General features: G+C 41.4%; 1 protein-coding gene across 2 annotated transcripts in view; it reads left to right on the top strand.

The window, feature by feature from the left end:
- Positions 1 to 23179, top strand: part of PHF2 (PHD finger protein 2) — a 170051-nt gene extending 146872 nt beyond the window's left edge. The window contains exons 18-22 of one of the 2 annotated variants that reach the window (XM_014596569.3): positions 4963 to 5237; positions 8216 to 8311; positions 10108 to 10217; positions 12557 to 12815; positions 20992 to 23179. In XM_014596569.3, coding sequence (XP_014452055.1) covers positions 4963 to 5237; positions 8216 to 8311; positions 10108 to 10217; positions 12557 to 12815; positions 20992 to 21080 — 829 coding nt within the window. In that variant the 3' untranslated portion in view covers positions 21081 to 23179. Of the gene's footprint in view, positions 1 to 4962; positions 5238 to 8215; positions 8356 to 10107; positions 10218 to 12556; positions 12816 to 20991 lie in introns of those variants that run through there. The other variant, XM_014596567.3, reaches the window with a different exon arrangement.
- Positions 23180 to 24398: the final 1219 nt, after the last annotated feature.

Consider the following 24398-nt stretch of genomic DNA (forward strand, 5'->3'; position numbering starts at 1 on the left):
GCTGTAGGCAGTTCCTCTCTAATTTTCCCATTTAGTGGTCAGTTTTTGATGGTCTGTTTCCACTGTTTTGAGGGTCTGGTGTTTGAGAAAACTGTTGAATAAAATGTGAAGAAAATATGTTAATTTCTCAGAGATGGTGTAGAATATGCATGCACTGGAGAGAAGGTTAAAGCATTTGGCATGGTAATGAGAGGATTAAAGTGTTACTTCACCAAATAAATGTCTTGATGTTCCTTTTCACTGATTCACTGGTGGCTAAAATGGGATTAGCTCATTTTCAGGTTTATTTATGAATATGACTAGTTTCTAGAAACTTACTGAATGTGTTCTGTGTTACTATATCCAGAATCTAAAATGATTTAAAGTAGATGAAGTTAGCACTGAATAAGAGAATGTGACATACTGTTGCTAATTTCCCCAGGAAATGTTGTGTGTTAGTGGTTTCTGTTGCAGGCTGCTTCAAAATATATTTGCCAGTGGTTTTTGCATTTTAGTTTTTTCCTGAGCTCTGAAGTGTTGACTTGAGTCTACAGTAACTGCCTTTTCAAAAACTTCAGTTTTCTGAAGAGTCAGGGCTTGTTCTGCATTCTCGGGAGCATGTTTTTCTTTTCTTATTTAATCATTGTGCTGTGTGGAACACGTCATATTTTTAGCCTACTTATTTTCTATGGTTTTTATGTAGTCTTTGACAGCAGCCAGCGTTCTAGTAGTATGACTGCCGTTGTAAACACGGTTGCAAAATAAATAGAATGAAAGGCTAATTCTACATACAATATTTAAATAGTTAGTCTCCATTTTCATAAGTGTTCATGCACATAGGACAATAATGGTTAAGCTGAGTCACACATGTGACCTTACTAGGACTTTCACATGGATCCAAGGTCACATATACTTTTTTCCTGTAGAGCGGTCCAATTTTACTACATGCAAGGTTTTTTCTTAGAATTATGTTTTGTTTAAAGGTAACCTGCAAAAAGAAAAAAAAAAAGATTTTTAGCTTTATTTTGCTTCTTTATCATGTCAAGAGAAAGCCCTTAAGGGTTTCTAGGGTTGCTGTGTTTCAGATTTTATGGATTTTGCCCTGCATGTTGTTTGTATGGACATCCAGGACTTGTCAGCCCTGGAAGATTCGGTTGTGACTAGAAAACTGATGATATAATAACATCAAAGTCCTGGTCAGACTCTTTAAATGTTGTTGCTGTTCTTGCTACTGTTTAACTGTACAGACTAATGAACATTTTAGAAAAAAGGGCACCTTCATCAAAGATTCATCACAACTATCCCTTCGAATAAGGCATAGGAACTAACAATAAATGAGCTCGTAATTTAAAAAAAAGTTTTATAAAAACCTTCTTGCCTGTCTTCATATATCATTTAAAAATAAGCAGAAAGGTGAAAGCCTTGCAGGTCACCTTACAGGCCATGCATACATATTAGGATTTCTAACTTTACTTGGCTCTTCAGTCCATCAGAGTGAAGCCTCCAGTAACAATGCAGAACTCTCATCATATTCCTGTGTTCCTCAACCTGTCTTTCCATTTTCCACGTATGCTATTCTTTGCCTTTGACAGGGTCAAATTAAAGCTCTGATTACTGCTTCTGTTTCCTGAGATCCTGCTTTTCTAACCAGAACACAAGGAAGAGGTGACAGGGTACCCAGCATACCAGAATACATAGCACTAACATTTGGACTTCTTTAGACCTTGCTATAAAATTCCTCCGATTTATGCCAGAAGAGATGATTTAGGATACTCTTTATATAAGCAGTTTCTGTTCCTCTCTTGGGGAGAGGGTCTGGTTCCTTTCTAACTAGATGGGCATAACTAGTTCCCTCTGCTGCTAGTAGAGGATTGTATATTAAGTAAGCCTGAAATTGTCACTGAAATTTACTTACAGATGTTTACTATAAGAGATTTCTGATCTAAAGTCAGGATTTCATCGCTTTTTTTCTGCAATCAAGCTTTACATTTTACTTTCTTTCTGAATGTTTTGTAGCTTCCAACTTGTTCTTATTTCATTTCTCTATAAAGCAGAGCTAACTGCCCTAGACACTATAGAATTTTGAAATAAAGCACCTACAAGGTGTTTTAGTTCCAAAGTGCGCCGCTGCCATTTTCTCAGCACTGACACACATATTGCAGCTTATACAAATGCATGCATTGCAGCGTCAGGTGCTTTTCAAAGCATCCAGCGCTGTGATGCATACATGTGTAAAAATGCCCTTTGCTTCTAGGGAAGGATATAAAATGTATATCAGGGTAATCTCTTGTGTTAGAGGAGTAAACTGTGGGAACTGTCCTGAATATAATGAAGCTGTTGCTGCTCCATGGTTGGAAAGTGAGTGACTTTAAATATTTACACATGTGGATGAATGCTGGTATGTGACACCATCACACATTTTTTAAGAATTCTATGACCATTCTTCTGAGGTGCAAGGCACTTTCCAGAGAGCAAGTGCTCTCAAGTCCTAGTGAAGTCAGTGGGACATCTTGTAGGATGTCATGTCATAAGCCTGTCTGTTGGTGCCGTTTTGGCTGATGGATGACACTCCATCTTGGATGGTATTTTTTTGCCATCCATACTGTTATCTCAAGAAATGCATTGAATCCATATTGACATAGCTGAGGTTAACAGAAAAGGTAATTTCTTGCCTGGAGACTGTTTCCTGTTGTCAGACCTACCATTTTCAGAGGACCTCCCGATGTAACAGACTCTCAACAGGCACTCTAAACTAAAAGCAGCCCTTCCTTCCTTCCTTCTCCTTTCCAGATGACTCTAACCTTAGTTCCTGGAGCAGAGGCTGGGATCTGGGGAAATTCTTTTTCAGTCTAAAGACTGCAGCCATTTCTAATTCCTTATTTTGGCTACTGTGAAGAACAGCAAGTAAAAATGAAGAATAACCTCTTAGGACTGGCAGGCCTTCCCATAACTACCATTACAGGATTGTTCCAGACTGTTGTGACCTGTAGTGAAAATAGTCACTGCTGACTTCAGTGTCTTACTGAATATGTATGAGTTTTGGCTGAAGATTGAACCCATCAAATGCCTTTCTATTATGTTAGCTGGGTATTGTGATGCCTTTAACCATCTTGCTATAAAGTATACTTGGTAAGGTTCCTCAATGTCTCTTGTAAGTGGTGGTGATGAAGCAAAGCAGCTTGAAAAAGTCTCACGTTGTTAAAACCCCCATTCCAGTGCAAGTATTTGAGAATAGGTTTTTAATCAAACACACAGCCAAAATACCTGAAATTTACCAGTTCCTCCATGATGGAAATTAGCATCAGGTCTTAAACTTCATCCCCCTTGCTTCCTAGAGTCCTGATCCAGCAGAACACATAAGAGCGCAGGCATATAATCACTGAATTGGTATCAAATTATAGGGATAGAAGCTGTTACAATGTAACTGTGACATCTGACCCCTCCTGTAGCCATGCAAGTGTGGTTAAACCATAGTAACTTTAACTGTTTAATCCAGGGTCAAATGTAGGTCAATTTTGCTAAATTACCTTATCCATGGGACCATGTAGATATAATAGTTATTTTGTAACAGCTGTTACACCCTCCTCAGTGGCAGCTTCCCTCCCCTTTTAAAGTGGTTAAAAGGCATGCTTGTGCATAGCCTTAAAAATGTGCATAATACTGAGGAGTGAAATCAACAGGACTTCTCACATACTTGCTGTTGAGCATATGCTTAACTATTACTGGCTTAAGATCTAGGAACTCACAAGATGGGGCCAATATTTATGTAGTAAAAAAATACCATGTTGAACATTGATAATTAATGGTTTCTGCTGCTAAAGAAGAGCCAAGATGTCTACACAAACCTTGCAATTCAGAAGCCACACACTATGTTCTAGTTCAATATCAGTTTTGAAGATAAGGTGTAGTCCTCAAAACATAGAAGAGAATGTTGTCCATCATGGTCATAAGGATGCATCTGCATAATCCTCTTATTCTTGTTACATACTTTAATCCTGCACTTGTGATCCACAGGATTTAGCAGTGGTTGAGATTTTTTGTGTGATAGCTGTGTATTAGATTTTTGGAATGCTGTTGTAACTTAGTTGTTTGATTAGATGGACTCAGATGCTTGGTTACCTGTGCTTGATGCAGTGGTAGTGAATGAAAAATGTGTCCACACCAATAACAGATACAGATAGTTTTTTGTCACTCTGGCTTGAGACTAAGAGGAAAACTTTCACAAGTGCTTACATAACTTGGGCTCCTAAGTCACTTTTAGAAATGAGACTTGGGCTCCTAAATCATTGAAGCACATTTGAAAATTTTACCCTTAACCATTTTGTTGCCCTAGTCTGCTCTATCTAAAGGTGAGGAAATAAAACTAGGTGCAAATAGATGAGTTGTTTTGAATCTAGCAAACACTCAAAGCCTGTAGTGTGTACCTGAAGGCCAAGTGATCAGAAAGCTGGTACTGATCACCATGCTTTCAAGCAGTTCAAAATAAGAGCAGAGAGCTTACTGAAGTACATAATAGTAATGGCGCTATTTTGCTTTTCATTCTGTGGTGGAGCTATTTTGTGGTGGAGCCTGGTCCACTCAATCCAAAACTAAATACAACACAGCTGATAGTTCTTTTCTAAAAGAGTACTGGGGAATTACCAATTGATAAAAATGTTCTAGGCTCATCACTATATTTTGTTCAGGGGAATCACATGGCTGCTCTTTACATCCAGTGGTGATGGAATTTGTGAAGAGGGATATTATTTATATAATTACATTTTGGAAGATTTCCTTATTTTCATCTCAGTCTCAAATCTCTGTTTGGCTATCAAACTTTCTGTGCTTGATTATATCATTGGTATACCACAGTCCTAGGCAGTGGTGAGAGCCTTAATCAGAAAAAATCAATTCTGTGTGTATTTACAGTGAAAGTAATAAAATGTTACATGGTTTTTTTCCTAATTAGCTGAAAGCTTTTTATTTGTTAATGTTTTCCCTCAGTCAGCCACCTGCATCTCCTAGCACACAGGAAGCCATCCAGGGAATGTTATCAATGGCAAATCTCCAGTCTTCAGACTCCTGCCTGCAAACTTCGTGGAATACCAGCCAAGCTAAAAATAACTCTATCTCAACCCAGAACTCCAAAAAAACTGGGAGCAGTAACAACAAAAATGCAGGCAAGAGGTTACTAAAGAAAAGCACAAAAAATAGCATTGACATTGAAGATTATGATGACCAGGACCATTTAGATGCTTGTTTTAAAGATTCTGATTATGGTAAGAGAAAGCAAACTGATCTTATGTCTGCAGTCTTGGTCCTGAAGTGATTTATGCATGTGCTTAATTAATTATGTACTTGTAGTTATTCACGCTGAAATCAACAAGACTACTTAGCAACTAAGCTAAGTGTCCACTAACTGATAGGTAAAAGTCCGTATGACTGGGAAAGCCTATATTGCTAGATTTGATTAGGTAGACTAGGTAAGATTAACTAGGGAGAGTAGGTTAGGTAGGCAAGATAAAAAGATTGAGAAGAGGAATTAGATAAATAAGAAAAAATGGACCAGATTAACCATATGAAACATAGGAGCGTGGGCAAGCAGATGTTTGATATTTTATTCTTATTAAGCTAAAATAATTATATAACATAGCAAATATATTTTAAGAAGCTTAGGAATACAATTAAACCATAATAATTAGACAGCTATTAAATCATACAAATGAGAGGAGTCACTTGTGTCTCTATCTTAATTTTTTTACTTTATACTATGTACAGATTTTATGCAGCCTAACATAAAACGTAATGCTGATAAGGGAGTGCTATTCAATAAAATAAATAAAAAGCAGAAAAAATGGGTACAGGGGTGCCATATGTTTTTATGCATATGTTTTAGGCATGTATATCAACTTCAGTCTCGAAGAGAACCTTTAAATAATGTAAAAAGGTGGGAAAGTGGAATAAGTAAAAATGCTAAGATTGATAGAAAAATAAAACCATAACATCATGTAGTGCTCAGGAAGTGAATACAGTTGTTTAGCAACTTCATAAGAATGTTACTTTAAAAGGTTGCTGCTGGCTGGTTTAAAAACATAATTTCTGTCTGGAAGTGCTCTGTGCTTTCACCATTTGATACATGTAAAGTTTAAATTGAAAAGTTATGAAGTTTAATGAAAACAAGCCATTTTCATTTTGAAAATATTGTATGTACGTGTTCAAAAGAATTCAAGTGCATGTTGCTCGTTTGCAGTTACAGCACCTATAGGCATATCAGTCAAGATAAATTACATTAAAAATCTTGTGAAAGTATAATTTACAGACACGATCTCCATGTGACAATGTGAAAGTGGATAGGGCTATATTTTAAACACTAACATTCTTGTTAATTATATATTTACGCTACTATTTAATGGGTTTTCTTTGTTGTAAGTGAGCTTCGTTTACAAAGACTCCATTTGTACTGCATCTGGTGAACAGATTTTCAGTTCAGTGGCTGAGTTATGTTTACGTTGAAACCATATACTGCCTTAACAAACAGAAACTGAAATAAAAATTAAATGCACATTTTAAAAAATCGATCAGGTGATCTTAGGACTGGATAAAATTTGATACCATACAGAACTGGATAAAACTCAGTTTTGTATTATGTACCCAAAGGACTATAAAATATACAGAGAGAACAATTTGGATGGCAAGTGGCCATTTTTCATATTTTGAAATGCAAAGAAAACCATTCTCTACAGTTTCCATGAATACCATCATCTCTCTCCACCCAGCATCCATTTATGTCTTACCAAAGATAGATTTGTAGAAGCATTGGAAAGATGCAATGCTCTCCAAGCTAATAATGAGCACTTAAAATCATATGCCCTCTTCTTCCCCGCCTCACGTGAAGTGAGCCAGTTATAATTATTATTCCCCATCTACTGAAGGAAAAATGAAGACCCAGAAGCTTAAATAATGTGCCTAAAGCCACCCAGGATGGGAATGGCCATGCAAGAATTAGTACTCCAAATTTCCAAGTTCCCGTTGTGTCCTGTTCAGTAGGCCTTGCTGCCTTGGAACGCAGCACAACTGGGCTTGTCTGAGCAAACTCTGAATTTAGCAGAACTCAAACAAAATGTAAGAGAGAGAGCATTTTTATAGTTTTTCACACTCCATGACCAGTTAAGCCAGATGCGAACCAGGATTTTCTTCTTCAGTGTTACTATAAGTCTGATTTTCAAGCTAGTTTAATGAATAATTAAAAGACACCAATAAAATGCATTGGTGGGGCTCCAAGACCAGGTCTTTTGATTTAACATGCCACTGCCAGGAATAGGCCATTTCTCACCTCAAAAGCATCTGCAAACTTAGGCCAGTATCACTTTCTTGCTTACACTATGATCATGTCTTCAAGCATTTTTCCATAACCAGGAAAGCGAGTTTACTTTTTTTTTTAATGATAGCTGAGATTTTGCTATGCTCTTTATGCTTGGGACTTGACAGTCCCCTAAAGTGATCCAGCCTTGTTTTTCTTTTTGCTCCTTGTTCTGGTGTCTGCTGCTTTTTCTATATCAGGTTCCATGTTGAGTAACACTCTGCAACTCCCTGATCATACAAGAGTGTCATAGATGAGAGGAAGAGAGAGAATCTCTCTAGTTTGGCTTTTAAATGAGGCCCATTCATTGTTTAAAAGCAGACGCTGTCCCTGGGGAAATGGAAGGAACATTTTTTCTGATTCATTAGTAGTACCAGCAATTGAAGGAAGGTCCCCAAACATATCAAGAAGACAAGAGGTTGCCCTATCCCTTGTCCCTTCTCCACTTTATGCTAGAACGGTGTAAGATCAGGGACCCGTGAACCCAGGAGGAGCTGGCAGTGGGGTTAGGCAGAAGCAGGACCCGGTGAGAATAGAGCCAGACTCTCTCTAGGTCTTCCAGGGCTCTGGCACTGATCCTGGGACTACCACAAGCAAAAGGGTGACAAATGCTCTTCTCATTAAGTGAACGACAGACCCTTCCTCTGACAAGAGTCCTGTTAGTGGGTCCTCACTATGTTTCCTATCTCCTAAGTAGTATTTTCTCTCACAACAAACAATTTGGCCCTTCTTTTATAATATCTCAGTAAGATATTTGTGGCTAGGAATGAGCAGGGAAGAGGGGAAGATGTTCTAAGGGATTCCACATGGTTGTACATATGTTACACCCCAAACAGTATTGTTTAACACTGTATAAGCAACTGATATATTATAAGTATACTTTTTTTCCTGGTCTAGTTTACCCTTCCCTTGAATCAGATGAAGATAATCCAGTATTCAAATCAAGATCAAAGAAAAGAAAAAGTTCTGATGATGCTCCGTACAGCCCGACAGGCAAGTCTTTGATGTCTGTAATGGTCTGACTTGTGGATAAGGGGTGGGAGGTGGGTGGAAATATTTCAAGTGGCAGGCCTACTAAAGAATAGCGTGGCTTGTTATTTTATCATAAAGAATGTGACAATCTAGATTGGGGCTCTCTTACAAGCAGCCCTAGGGTTGTATGTAGCCTGTGAGGGGTTAATTTATGGCCCCCCTCCACTATTCCCCTATCACTTCAGCTGCAGGGCAGTGTGGAGAGCTGAGGATAAGTCCAGGCCATGTACAGTCAGGGCTGTGTGGAGGGGAGGACCTTGCCCACGTGGGACAGTGGTGGGAGTGGAATCATGCCTGCAAGGTCCATCAGTGGGGGAGGGAACATCTGCTGTAGCAGTGGGTGTGGCCCTCCCCAGACATATGGCCCCCCTGGAGATTTAGAAGTTGGACAGTCCTTGTTAGAGGGGAAGCTCCCTTTTAATGGTATGTAACTGTTCCACTTTTGTAAATATAGTAGAACATTGACTTTCTGAAATAATTAGCATCAGCGCCATTCTGGAGAACCAGTTTTTCTGGATAATTAAATGCTGCAGTATGAAGTGCAGAAAATTATATTTTAATTACTGTACTGCATAGCAGATGTTAAAAAACAACAAGACATAAGCAGATGGTTCCATGCAACATTTTAATATCTCAAAGTGTTAGTAAATAAACAACGTGTAGTAGTCTCATCAACAAACACAACCCACCTACCAGAGAATGCTTTGCATAAAACCTTCTGATTAATTGACTATCTGGATAATCCACTCTGTACTGTACTACATTCAGACTAACACATCCGGGGCATTGTGCATCTTTCATCCACTTTTTAAAAATAAACAACAGGTTTTGGGTAGCTGTGCATCTTGTTGGTAAGCTTGATGATGTGCTCCCACTCTTAAGGTGATGCAAGGGTGAAATCTCAGTGTCAAGCAGCTCATTGCTATATGCAATGAGCAGTTTTAAAGAAAACAGGAGAGAGAGAGAGAGAGTGTGTGTGTGCGTGTGTGTGTGTGTGTGTGTGTGTGTGTGTGTGTGTGTGTGTGTGTGTGTGTAAAAGCTGTTCAGTAAGACTGAATAACCAGTGGGGGCAGTTTCTGTGCTGTATCTCACAAAAAGTGAGAGAAGACAAATGCCACCTTAGACCACCTTTTACAATGGCCTGATTCTGGACCAAGTAGGAGCACTGCAAGCCCTGGCATAAATTAGAAGAGCTCTAGGAGCTACTAAAAATTTATAGCAGTTTTACTGGGGCTGTCCGTGAAGCATTCAGTACATATCATTCAGTGCTGCCTGGCACCTTAGAAGCTGAGGATGACAGGGAAGGGAAGGGGTGCTTATGTGGACCCTAGCATAACTCCTCCACTGGTTGAAATCTCCTCTGGCCATTTATGACAGAAACAGTTTGTAAAAATCCCTGTGAAACATCTGCCCAGTTGATTTGAAATGAATTCAGGTTCCCTAATTTTTTTTATATTTCACTAAATGTGGTAAACCAGTGACATCCTAGAGGAGAAGGTAAGTTTCCTCCTGAAGGCTACACAGTTTGGTAGAATCTGAGTTCTTTCTCCTCATGTGCCACTCCATGGCCTTAATAACCCTTCACCATTAAGGACACTGGCACCACCTCCATCAAAGGACCCTAATGGATAAGATCTTTCCTTACTTTTCATGCCCTTTCCCTGCACTCCTTAGGACTATAGTTGCCCCCTCTGCACAAACACTGTTGCAATTCTACAATAAATTGATTCTTCTTTTGATTTGTTTTTTACATATAGCAAGAGTTGGCCCCTCAGTACCTCGACAAGACAGACCTGTTCGAGAGGGTACAAGAGTTGCATCCATTGAAACTGGACTGGCAGCAGCAGCTGCCAAGTTGTCCCAGCAGGTGAGGTTGCATGCTAGATAGATAGCTTTCTATTAAAATTATACCATTTTTAAAATGGAGCTGTATGCTTCTTGAATGTTAACTGTGTTGTCAAAATAGTTCATGTTTAATTCAAGTACAAGACCAATACTGTATTCCATTTAGTCAGTGGCACAAATCCTAATGGCCTCAATATAGATGGATTTGGGCCCCAAAGCACACTTTCAGACATCTAGCAATGCTACAGTGTAGAGGAGGCCTAGTTTATCAGACTAAATGATCTATGAATTCAAGAAATATAAGGAAATTAAGCAATTTAAGGAATGCTACAGAAATGTTCACAACACATGGCTACACACTGACAAAATTACCAGTAAACCTGGAAGACCTATCTACATCTTTAGGTCTCAAGAATCTAAAACTCACTAAAAATGAAAGGAATGGTATTTTAGCATCCATAGATATAGATAAACACCTTGCAGACTTTCAAAATAGCCAGGTAGACTAGATGCGTAAATCCCATTTGAAAAATGGACATAGGCACCTAAGTCCTGCTTTTTTTTTAAAGTATACCAGCCATTAAACCTATGCCTTAACAGTACAAGGCAGCTCTGTCCTGAAACACCCCAAGTGCTCTGAGCATGCCACCTCCTGACCCAGAAGTTGTGTAGCTGTAGTAGTGCAGTAACACATGACAGCAGGTGCTGCCGTTTAGCATATTTCTAGTTTGAGAGCTAGTACTCATGTACAAACCCATAGAGTCGGTACTAATGGAGTGAGTACAGGGTTTCATAGCTCTGCCTTGTGCTGTATAGACATTCCCTAATTCTCAGTGAAATCAATACAACTTTGATGCCTAGATATCTTCTTGAAAAATCTGGCCTTAAGTCACTTTGAACATTTAACCCTAAGTAATTCAAAATCAAGGATTATACCAGATTTCCTCATAAGTACTTTCTTATTTTAATTATATTTGTTAACCTTTTGAGAGTTGCTATAAAACTCTCTTAGGACACAGAAAGACAAACACATACCCCAGTGTGATGTACACGAGTTTTGTCCATCAATGCCAGTTAGACTGGGATGGACATCTACTTTGGGGTATCTCATCCAGTAGTTGGTTGTTACTATGCCTTGCAACACTGGAGCAGGGTGAAGCAGGCAACAGCTTGTTTGCTTTTAGGAAGAGACTCACAGTATGGACACATGCAGATGAAATCTAAACTGGTTTAACTTACAGGAGTAGATTTTTAACTGTGGTTCTTAAAAAAATAATTGTCTATCAGACTGGGTGTAGTTATCCCTTATAAGTCCATCCCCTTATACCAGAAACTTTCATTATAAAAATGGTTGTCATGCCTCCGTGTCAGATAATCTGAATTTATGGAAAATCCAGGGGAATAAGGCCATCCAAATATACCATCCACTGTTTAACACTGCATTTTCTCTGCAATGTGATCTTTAACCTCCTTTGAAATACCAAAAAACTCTAAACAGCAGGTGACATAACATAGCACAGAACTGAGGAGCCAGTTTAAACTTTTTTTTCATTGTGAGTGAAATTTGGCCCTACACAGGGTCAGCACAGGCCTAAAACCTGCTTGAGTCTCAGTCTTGGCTCATACTCTGAACCAGTGTAGTCTTGATGCTCTAGAGGCCTTCCTTGCAGCACAGAAGAGAATGTTATCATGTGAGATGAAAAGAATCTAGCCCTGGTTCTCAGTGACTCTCTTCCTGCACTGTTCAGCAACAAAGGGAGAAAGCATCAGTTGTTCTCCTCGTGAACTCCTGAATCCCTGGCCCAGTCCTTGGTATATGTCAGAGCAGTCTCAGGGCTACTCTGATTTAGCCTCTATAGCCCTCTGTGAGCTGTGGAAAATAGAGAATAGCCACAGTGTAGGGTACACTAACCAGTCCCCTGACAGGCAGCATATACAACAAACTGGGGGCAGAGCTCAGGTATCATTGTAATTTTGGTGTAACTGAGAATCAGGCTCATGATATTCGCTTCTTTTGTTGTTATTTCTATTACCATAAGACACATAAGTCATACATCATGCTAAAGCAGTGTACCAGCCTGCAACAGAAAAACAGTCTCTGCCACAGAGATCTTACAATAGAGACAAGAGAGACAACAGGGGATACAACTAATAGGCCAGCAATCAATAAAAGTGCTGTTATGAACAAATTGTGCTTCCTAAACATTTAACAGTTCTGGTGACGCTGTTGTATTATCAAGTTCTGGCAATATCTTGATTTCTGTCTTAAATCAAAGTCTAACAAAACAAGTAAATGTTTCAGGTTATCATAGTAACTCAGTGTTTTCTGGGACTGATGGGAATTCAATGCTTTCTTGAAAGGAGGAACAAAAAGGCAAAAAGAAGAAGAATACCAAAAAGAAACTGTCTCCCAACAACACAAACAAACTCTCTCAGGAAGGCAGCTCTCCTGAGCCGAAATTAGAGTCCCACAGCAGTACTCTAACAGACCATGAATATACTGCTGGGGCAAGCACATTTGGAGTTGCCCAGGTAAACAGAGGTTCTCAACCTATGGCACCTGGAGTTTTCCTCACACAGAAGAGACCCTCATCATCACCGAACAATGCAGCTGCCAAAGGTAATATCAATCTTCACAGGCTCACAGAAAAATAGCCAAAACCTTATCCATCACCTAGTCTGTGCACCAGTGAGGGCAAGATTGTTCTCTAAAATACAGTTCTGCATGCCTGCTCTATTGTGTCTCTATATGTTTCAGTGGCTTTAAGCTGAATTATGCCAGTTCAGGATGTAACTGTGCATACTGAGTGAGGCGAGCATTATTGGCCTATGTTTCACCTTGCATAAAGGGGGCTTATTTGAATCCCCTCAGAGTGAAAAGCTCTTACTTGTGTTAGGTGAGTGCTCTGAGTGCAAATGTGATGCCTCCCAAAAAAAGATTCTGGGACAAGTGTTCTCCTGACCTGTTTGTGAACCTGTGCCACTGTGCAGACAGGAATGCAAAGTCTATGGGGCCAGGAAGACTACAAGAGGGAGCTTGGCTCCATAGCCCAATGGGCTAACATTTCTGTTGGGAATTCCAGGTTCTTATTAATGCTCCCTGGCTTCTTTCAGTATTTTAACCCTGAACTGCTTGCTGTTAAATGCAAAATCCATCCAGCTTCTAGCCTGCTGGTTAGAGCCCTCGCCTGGGCGGTGGGATGGGTGACTTTGAATTTTCTCAGGCTGAGGAGGCTAAGAAGCCCAAACATCCAAGTGGCTGGGTCAGTGCTCTGAAAGGATTCAAACCCACTCCTTCTACCTACCCAGGGCCATGTGTGAACCACCATTCTGCAAAGGAAGCCAGGATGACCGCTTTCTCCACCCCTCCACTAGAAGCTGTGCCATTATGCAGCCAGAGCGGTAAGATGCATAGGGCCAGGAAAATACCCCTGCCCAAGGAAAAGCCAGTTTTGCTAGCCTGGCTATGTTAAGTGTTTGGTTCAGAGCTTGGTGTTCTGGGTTCTCACTATAGCTTGCAGAGTTGTTTGGTTTTTGATTTTTTTTTTTTTTTTTTACCAATGATTGTTTAATGTAAACTAGAGAAGAAATCTAGGTAACAGGGACCTGAACCCAGGAGTCCTGTCTCCCTTGTAAGCACCCCAGCCAAGAGGCTACAAGATCTCCTAAGCAAATATACTTACCAGCTCAAGGCACTGAAGCTGTGCTGTTGTGCAGCCAGGGATACCGGATTCATAGGGGCAAAGCTCTGAGGGCTGCTGGGTCTGCAGTCCATGGGTGCATTGGTTCAGGTCAGAGCTAAAATATCTGTGTTCTCCTCTCTGAACTGTAGTAGTATTTCACTTTTCAGGGCAATAGCTGCTCAGTGTAGAAAGCCTGACTAGTCCTGGGGAAGGGAACACAGCCTCTACATATGGCTCTCATCTGAAAGTGCTTGCACTGTGCATGCAGTAATTCAAGATTCAAATGACAAAGAGAAGAAAACATGAGGCAGTTACTTCTGCTCCGTGTGTTGGGGGCATGAGATGAGGGTTGTAGGGTTTGGTCTTTGTATCTCCTGGCTATTTCTGTATTTTTAGCCTGTGGCTATTTAATTTGAAATGCAGACTTTGTCTTGCCTGGGGATAGGACATGCTTTTGGAAGGCAGGAGGTGGAGTTTTGAATCCACTCAGCTCCCACTACTTGGGTGGATGGCCTAAGGAGGAGCAAAGCACTGACCCAGAAAGTCAGAAACCAGTGGTCGCTGACCTCTACCACTAGTAGGGCTTCAGACCCACATGTTCTGCTTCCCAGGAACATGAACTGTTCCTGGGAAGCTACAGGTTGCCAGCAGGTTCCCAGTAGGTTGCCTTTTGTACCCCATTCTTGAGCCTATGGCTCCCTGCATCCAGAAAGGCAAGATTCAAGGAGCCAGAAGAGACTCCATTGTCTTCTCCATTCTCCTTTTGCTGCTGTGCAGACAGGAAAGCAAGCTGTGTGGGGTAAGGAAAAGCACACTTGAGCAGCAGTCTGCTTTTGAAAGGTAGTGGTTCCCCTGAGCTGTGGGACCTGGTTATACTGCTCTATGCACCCTGGATTGTTCCAGTTCTTTTAGTTCACCCGCGCACTTGTGGAATTCTCCTGGGAGGTGAGGGAGGTGCATTTGAAATGTCCTTGGAAGAAGTGCTCCTAGAGAAAGGGGGGCTTTGTCTTAATGGGAAGAGACTCTGAAGCATTTCTCTTCTATCTCCCAGGACAATAACCTTCAAGTGGGACCCTTCTTTTGTAGCTTTGGTATTGTGCAGAGATAGGAATGATTCATGGGCTTGAAAGAGAAAACCTGAGCAGGAGCCTACCCAGGCCCCCAGCACTTGGTTGGGATAACCTGAGAAGTAGGTGCTGTAGGTTCTGATCTTCACATTGCCAGTTCATGTTGTGAGGGCTGTTCTGTTGCAGAACACACAACCCCTCTCACCTCCTGCCTGCTGGTTTGAACACACTAATGGGAAGTGGGAGATGTGGCTGATAAGGTCATGAACTGATGGCTCTTTAAGCTGGCAGGGATAGAAAGCAGGTGCCAGGGGGTCACTAACCTCTGTTGCCAGTGGGAAAGTCGAGCACATAGCTCTGGTAACTTAGGCAAGTGCTCAAACTATAAGGCTACAGTAGCCTACGGAGGTGCTCACCCGGCTCCTCTTGTGGCTATGCCTTTGTGCAGGCAGGAAGGCAGGCTTCATGGGGCCAAGAAGAGAGTCCACCAGCTGGAGTGTACCTCTGCAGGTTTCGTTATGTCTTGGAGATAGAAGGCCAAGGGGCTGATCTCTGAATGCTAGATTGCATTTAGTACTTGTTTTCCTTTGCGGCCTATGCCTGTGTAAGATGCATCAGCAGCTTGGATGTTCTCCTGCCAGGCGTGCATTCAGGGCTAGAAACTTCTCGGGTTGATGTGCTCATTGTGTGGAGGTCTGTCATGGGGAAAAAGAGAGGCCCAGAAGGAAAATGAGCTTAGAGCTTTGACCTCCCAGGGACACAGTTTAAGCACCAGGCTACAGGCTAGTTTATCAGGTTGCCGTTTCTAATCATCTCTTTAGGCTGGCCCCTCTGTGGCAAAAAAAGCAGGTTTGAAATGAGACCAGGAAGACAGTTTTCAAGAGAGAGCCTAAATTTGTAGAGCAGTGGTCTGATTATCCATACCAGACCAGAGAGATGTAGTTTAAATCTTTGCTCCCCAGTTTGCTCAGATTTTCTAGTCAAGGACTGATTAGTGTAGATCCATAACTGCAAAGGAGACCAAAACCAAGGACTTGCACCTTCTGCTGGGGGTTTTAACCATTTGCGCCTGTTTGTATCAGTGCTCTCCCCCTCTATGTGTGCCTACTCCACAGCCAGGACAGCAAGATTTCTTGTGGCTAGCTTGAACTGTGAATGAGGGTGTTGCCTGGGGGAAGCTGCTACTGATTTCTTTTTTCCCCTCATCTAAGATTATTTCAAGGGTCCCCCTCACACACACACACACACTATTTAATGTAATATGCACAACTCGTATTTCTACATCCCCTATGACTGCCTCAAACATGAAGCCAGAGGCATTGCTAGGAAAAATGCTGATACTGCATTGCTCTGAATTTAAGATCCATGGGGTGAAGAGAGCAATCAGCAGGCCCACAGGTTAGGCCTCATTTGTGGCTTTCCCTTCTTAGGAGCTTGCACCACTGGGCAGCCAGGACAGCATTCATTGGGCCAGCCAACGTTCACTGGGCCAGAAAGAGGGTGGGGAAGTCAGGTGTTGTAGCTTGGTGACTTCAGTCTCATGTTTTAGGTTTTATTCTCTGCCCCAGAGTTACCTCTCTCCAAGATTCATGGAGCAGGAGAGAAGGAAGTGAAGGGGACCTGCCTCCAGAGTTTATTAGTTCAGCTGTTGGCTTAATAAGGGGAGCCCTAGGTGCATACCTCCTAACTGTCAGAGGTGCACCCCCACAACCAGACTACCTGTGGGTGCATCTTCCACCTGTTCTGAAGCTCTGCCACTGTGAAAGCATGAATGCAAACTCATGGGATGCGGAAGGCAGTGCACCAAAGGGGACCTATTTCTGCATTGCAATTGTTTGAGTGCTTATGGAAGGTGCTTATGGAAGTGTTTACAGAAGGCCCTGATCTCTGCACAGAAGGGTATTTTTAATAACTCAATGACTCTAATGCAAAAAAAGGTCCAAGGAACAATCCTGAATTTCATGTCCTCTCCTGGGAGAGAGAAGATGCGAGTTTGTGAGACTCTTCACGTGCTAAGGCAGTTAATGAACACAAACAGCTCTTACTTTATAGTTGTAGGGCATTAAAATCCAGCTCTCCCAAAGGAATATATTGACCACTGGTTTATAAATTGCCACCATTCTCCTTGTCCTACTTTGCTGACAGCAATACAAATTTTAGGGGGTCAGGAAGAGAGAACACAAGATGAAACCTGACTTTAGAATGCAGCATTTTGGGTGTTTTGAGCCTGGAAATCTGCAGCTCTGATCTCTGTAGCTGTGGCTTTTACACCCATGACAGCTAAAAGTATCATCCAGCCTATGGTCTGCTGCTTAGCCTGGAATCCTTTATGGTGAGGTAGTCAGCTGACCCAGTTATCTCACTTCCTAGTTTGCTTCAGTAAATCTGAGGTGATTCAAAGCTCAGTGAGGACAGCATTCCCTTGAGAGGGGAACCTCCTGGATTCTGAGCCCTTCTCTCAGTTCTTCGTACACATTTTATTTAGTGCCTTTTTAATGGCAAATGCATAACCCAGGAGCCTTCCCATTTCAAGGAGGCACCTTCCTCACTAAGCTACTGAGGTAGATGTGCACATTTTTGCTGACCTCCGGGCTCATAACTGCTCCATTTCTGACTGCAGTGCCCTAATTTGAATGGAGGTGTTCTTAGTTCAGCCGGGTGGTGAATATGCTTCTTTGGGAGATGTGTGTTTGAATATCCATGGGCAAGAGATACCCAGGTCTCCCACTTCCTGGGTGCATTATTTAACTAATAGGATGTTCTGCAAAAAAGTAGGCTCCCCCATGTAAGTTCTACGAAAATGGGCACGGGCACTGAACTTACTGTTGTCGGTATATGTGGCATGGTCTGAGCACACCTGATGGATCCAGCCGCTGAAGGGATTCAGGTGCATGGACATTAGGGGTGTGTGAAGCAGGCCCTATTTGATTCGGATTTGACCTGAATCAGGGACAACGATTCGATTTGTTGATTCAAATCACGGTCCCTGATTTGATTCGGCCAAATCCAAATCTGAAGATTCAATGCTGCTTCAGAGAATCAGCAACTCGAACATAGACACAGCTTTAAATGTTTTTTCTACATACCTTGAGGTACCAGCGCAGCTCATGAATACTGTGATGCTGGGGCGGATGGAGCATCCCACAGCAGTGCGGGGGGGCCCCTCCACGTGCTTGGCGGTAAACCCGGAAGGCCCCCATGCTCCCTCAGCTTGGTGATTGGACATGGGGGGACCCTGGGTCCGTGTGTCTCCCCCCTCCTCCCCCCCCCCAGACCCAGGAGGCACAAGTCACCAAGCTGGGGGGTGCGGGAAGGCCCCCCTGCACACCCCCTTTGGACCCAAAAGTAGACCGGAAATGCTTCTCGTCCACTTCTGGGTCTGCTGCTGAGCGCACTGGGGAGCCCCCGTGCTTCTGTGGGATACTCCATGTGCCCCAGCATCACAGCATTCATGAACCGCCTGGTACCTAGAGATATGTAGAAAAAACATTTAAAGCTGTGTCTGTGTCCAAATTGCAGAATCTTTCTGAATCTCTCTGATTCAGTTCGGAGAGGTTAAGCGGTCCTCTGATTCGATTCAGATTCAGAGATTTGGCCACCGAATCGGGCCAAATCTCTGAATCTGAATCGAATCAGGGACTGAAGCTTCGCACAGCCCTAATGGACATGTAATTGTGAAGACCTTGGATTTCCATAGGCCTCTAAGCATTTAGTTATGCAAAGAAGCTGTTGCTTCTGGCACACGCAATACCTGAACTGTTTTCTTTAGGACACTTGGGTGCTTATGGCATGTCATGTGCAGCAGGGATGGAGGAGTGTTGTGAATAACTCAGACTATGAATAGATGCTGCATTTGTCCCAGAAGAAAACATTTTCTTTTGGAACAAAGTGCAGTTGGTCAGGCATCGGTGTCTGTTTTGCCAGGACAACCTCTAAAAAGGTTTGCAGGATAAGACGCCTTATGCATGTGAATGGGTGTCCCAGGATTGCATCACTGAATCAATGGCAGAAAAGAGGCAGTGCATTCACTAACCCTAATCAGAAGGGTGATGGGTATACATGCCAAGCCTGTGACTTTCTCTTCTGGGAGACAGATATAAGTGGTCTTGGGAAAATGCAACATCTAGCCTCAGAGGCAATATAAGAGCCTTTGCCCTTTTTGGAACTGGCCCAGAAGTGCTGTCATTTCCCAAAGTGTTATACTTATTGTAAAATCTGGGTTCACAATATGAAACCAGAGAAAGTTACTAGTATGAACAGGAATTTGTGGTTTTATTCTTGTGGCTGTTAGCACAGAGGCCAAAAAAACCAGTTCATCCTAAGTTGCATATTGATATGTTCAAATTATGACACAAGTAGATCTGTTGAAATAAACAGGGTTATATTATGAACTAAAAATAGCTCAGAAGCTGCCCCAAGAAGGTGTGCAGCCCTGCCAGGGCTTTGGGCTAGAATGCAGAGTGCGGCTCGGGCCAAGACTCCCAAGCACCACTCTCAACTAAGTGAGCAAAGGCTTTGCCTCTGGTGAGAAAGGAGTGCACTCTGATGTCCTGGGTGGCTGGTTATTAAAAGGAGTGGGGGTTGTGATACCTACTAAGGTAGCTGTGCGATAGATGCCAAAATGGGGGCTATAAGGTTGGATTTAATGGGGTCTTAAGAGTGGAGGGAGCAAGGTTAAGTAAAATTAGGTAGGTAGCTTTGGCCTGGCAATGCTGTTGCTGGAGATGAGTGCGAGAGTTCATGCTTGAAGACTGGGAATGTATGAGTGGGGAGAAGAAAATATTTTTCAATCAGCAGCATTGTATTTTTCTTAACCGTGTAACCAACTTTCAACTCCAATTACATTGAAGTAGTACACTGAGGTTCATGGCCTATCCCTTTAGGCATCCTCCAAAGCCTATTAAAACAATTGTAAGACTCCAGTTTACTTGGTCTTGGATTGGATTCTTAAAGTAGATGCATAGTTATGAGAGCATGGCTGTGTCCAGTTGCATGTGTTTTACAAAGACCCACATTATAGAGAGTAAAACTAAGTGAGCATTCTGGTCTGTTTACTTTGTGTAGTCTAACGTACTCTTCAAACCACTTGAATTTGTGACCTGAAGTTATACGGTATTTGGCAAGCCATGTAGCTAAGATCTTAGTTACACTTCATTTGCCTCCAGAAACCACAGTGAAGACACGTGTCCAGGGTAGAAAAATGCTGGCAGCATAAACAAACAGCACCTGCAACTTCATACATGAACAGATTTTTAACTGTAACTTTTAACACGTGATTTTTCATACCCTGCCTTCACGGTATTTTTTAACTTTGATAGCACCGTAAGTATTCAGCTGTGCACACTTTTTTCAAGGGTGTTGTAAAGTGATGCAGAATGGTTGATTGTAGGAGAAGAAAGGAAGGATCTGAAGGGTAGGTTAGTGCCCAACACACTCAGAGAAGATACTGATGATCAAATTTCAGGAGGTTTAATTGCTAGAGAACATAAAAGGATGAGCAAATGAGTGTTGCATTTTTATTGATATAGGGAACAATATTGTTTGGTGGACAGAGGCTCAAGGGCTTAATATATATCCAGCTCTGACCCTGGCTCATTCTCTAGCCATCAAGCAGCTGCAGATAGCTATCTGCAGGATTGCAGACTGTATGTTGTCAAAACTTGCCTCCTTCAGCTCATCAGCACAATTATCCAGTAAATGCTATTTTCAGAATTTTTGTGCCATATGTTTTACTCTCAGTTAAACTTGTTTAAGATCCATGCTGAATGAGTCATCGGGATGGTATATGGTGCACATTCCCTTTTTTATTAGAACATTTTGATTGTTGTGATACTTATCCATAGAACAGCATGTAAAAATAAACTGTGAGAATCCGTAGTAAGTGTACAGTTACTTCAGGTGAGAATCAGATATCACTATGGTTGCAGAAGATACAAATTTAGCTCTTCTACTTTGGATCTAAAGATCTTGTTCTGTTGTTTCTGCATAGCTGTAACTGCTGTTGCTTAAACTGTCTTTTTCCCCTCCCCCTTCTTTTCACTTTCAGGAAAACGTACAAAAAAGGGTATGGCTACCGCTAAGCAGAGGCTTGGGAAGATTTTGAAAATCCATCGGAATGGGAAACTTCTTCTTTAATAGTTAGAAAACTGGGACTTGATCAGAGCTCAGTAATTCCTGAGCTGACACTAACTCTTCAACTCTTGAAGGACTTCAGTAGTATTGTGCATCATTTTAGGGACAATACCAGTTAACTTTTTGCCACCACTTTAATAATTCTTTTTAACTTTCAGCAGTTAAAGTGTACAGAATACTGCTATAAATATTTTTTAATATAGATGTCCTTTCTCAAATTGCTGAGAGTGACTAGTTCGCAAAAAGTTAATAATAATCCAAGAAATTGAGGATCATTCCAGTTTTAGGAAAGTATCCCTCTAATTTGTTCATAAGTAAAAGCCAGGTTGTTTTAGCAGAATGCACATCCACTTCAGTTACTCTTCACTTAAGAAAACATATACCAACATTACAGAGGTATTTGGTCAAGGAGAAATAGACCTGAGTTTTAAAATTAATTCTGCATTGAAATTCTATTTAAAAAGGGGGATATTTTCTGTGTCTGAGTTCCCAAGACATTTTAAGGTGCACTTATAAATGCAGGAGGCAGTCTGCATAAGGCAGAACATGATGGTTTCTCCCTGGTCATGACAGAAGTATGGGCCAACCAAAAGAGCTGTCTCCACACCTGAGCATGATTCCACGCCTCATCCCGCTGACGGTTGGACAACCCTGGGTGCACAAGACAGCGTGTGTTTATGCACAGTGAAAGCTGGTTTACAGCCCACTGGGGACTGGCAAGGCCCACCTCTTTTAGGGGGTTCAGAACTGATTGGGAGTTTTAGCTAAACCTTTGCGTTTCCTCTCTGCTTGAGGGTCAGTTTTCTCAGGCAACTGGTATACAAGATGGTATAATTGCCTGCATCCATGGTGAACTCCACAGCATGCCAAGATGTGTTGCAGACTTTGCAGTCATTTAACTGCAGTATATGAGGTCAAGCTCTGCTTCTTCATGTGCAGCTTTTGATGCTCATATCAAAGCACTTCTTATCAGATACATGTAGGTAACCTTGGGAATGAAGGCTGCATGTACCCAGGTGTCTGATAGTGGGGAAAGTGTAGCTTATTGACAATTTGACTGGATACTTTTTGTCTTTTAACTCTCTTAGTGTTTGGTGTAGAGTGCATTCTTTTACATTAAACTGCTTGTCTGCATATAAACACTTGAGGGGTTAAATTTGTTTCTCAGGCAACCCCGTATTTTAATTTTTTAGATGTGTTTACTAAGGCATATTTTTCATAGAATGTAGCTTGTACATAGCTTTTTAAATAACTTCTTTTTTATAAGAGTAAAGTATCTTTAGAAATTTCTTTCTATAGAATCCTTCATTAACATTTATACGAGTTTTGGCTGAGTATTATCAACCATTGTATTTTTAGTTTGATTCTAAAAGGGTTTGTTTTGATTTTGTTTTGTTTTTCATTTTCCTTTCTTTCTGGATTTGGGCGTTGCCTGAAAAACAAGTAAAACTTTGTGCAGCCTTATAAAACGTCTTATACAGAATCAAATCAGAGTACAAAATAATCTATTTAAGACACATTTTGAAGAATAATCTTCAACTTTAATACCAGCTCTTTGTTTTAATTCTTGTATTATGAGGGGATACAGTTATTTTACTAGCACCTTGTGAAGTGTTTCTGTGTTTTGTGATGATGTAATTTATTAATGTTTGTAGCTTTTTATATTTGTACATTTCTTATGAGCTTTGTTTATATACACATTACCTGGATGTGATGTCCATGAAAAAAACAGCTACAGGAAACAACTGAGGCCTTATTAACTAACCTTTATACTGTTATAGTGTGACATAGATTCTGAGCGCTAAGGAGTCTAAGAGAGTTAGTTGAATAGGGCCCCAGACTTATGCAGAGCAGGGTTTTTAAGCTTCCCTAGTATACTGTTCTTGTTGAGCATTTATATAATATAACCCAGACATCATGCTGTTTTTTTATTATTATTTTCGCAACATGTACATTTCTAACAAAGTTTATTGTGGCTATCTATTACAGTGTTTTATTTACCAATTCATATCAAATGCTCTTGTATCAAGTTCATGAAATCTAAGTAAACTTAGATCAAAGTTTAAAAAAAAAAAGTAAAATATTTCAGGTTTTGTATACAATTGTGTTTGGTGTTTTTGTAGGTTTTTTTTAAAACCTGTTAATAGCTAGTGGCCTCTTTATGCCTTGTTAGACACATGCCATCATAAAGAAGTCAATGGGCAGTGTGGTATCAAGCAGAATATGATTCTGTGTCGTAGTCCATTAAGCTAGGGAGGCACCAGTAAGAGAAGGCAGCTCTAGGTGTGGTGAAGGTGGTCTGAAGATTAGGAAACTGCACTGGTGAGAGTTCTCAAAGTTGAGAACTCAGTTTCCCTTCTGAGCTGCATACGACACTATCCAGCCAAGTGCTCCACGCAGACAGACCCCTATGTATGCATAGAGCACTAGTGAAGTTGGGGTTAAGTGGGAAGGTATCCCATGTATGCACAGAGACTCCCTTGTGGATGCTCATGATAGGATCAGAACATAAGTCTGCAAAGCTGAGCTTCAAGCCATCTGGGGACAGGCTTTCTAAGACCTTCACTAGTCACCCAAGTCTAAGAATGACTGACAGCTTGGACACAATTCGTCTGTCCCTAGCTGAGTGCTAAACGTGTCAAACACATTTCACTGGGACACCAGTTTGAATGGCTGATTATATGAATAAAATGCAGAGACCAAGGTTAAAAAAATAATGCAAAGTTGAGTGCTGAAGTGTACAGCACTATGCAGACTTTAGATTTGCTTCCAGCATAGAAATAACTAACTCACTTCATACACATTGAGACAAGGCTAAAAGCCAGGAAATGGCAACCCAGGAAATACACTTTTCCTTTTTACTCCATGGTGAGTTGATAATGAACTTAACAGTTTGCCCCCAGCGGCACTTCAGGCTGTTTTCTCACCTGTCTTCACTTGACTGGAACTATCACTGTGTTCATATCACAGCTTGTCCTCAACTGCTGATTGATCCTTATTCTCCTCCGACTACTCCCCTCCCCCTCTCCTGCTCACACATGCTAACAGGACTTCTCTCTCCTGGCTGTGCCCTGGCCCTGTGTGACAGGAGGAAGGGGAACTTCTGGGTGAAGCAAGTTCCTGTTCTGTGCTGCTTCTACTCCCAGAAACCCTTACACATCCCTGAACTTTGTCCACTGCATGCCTAACTGCTCTGGATTATAAAAAGAAATGGGCAGATAGCTGCAACAATTCCAAACAGAAATTCAAAGCTCTTCTCACATCATAATATTAGTATTAGTGTTTGTATTTCCATAGTTTGCTTCATTGTTATGGGCCCCA

The sequence above is a fragment of the Alligator mississippiensis genome, chromosome 12 (assembly GCF_030867095.1).
Source record: "Alligator mississippiensis isolate rAllMis1 chromosome 12, rAllMis1, whole genome shotgun sequence".
Taxonomy (NCBI): Eukaryota; Metazoa; Chordata; order Crocodylia; family Alligatoridae; genus Alligator; species Alligator mississippiensis.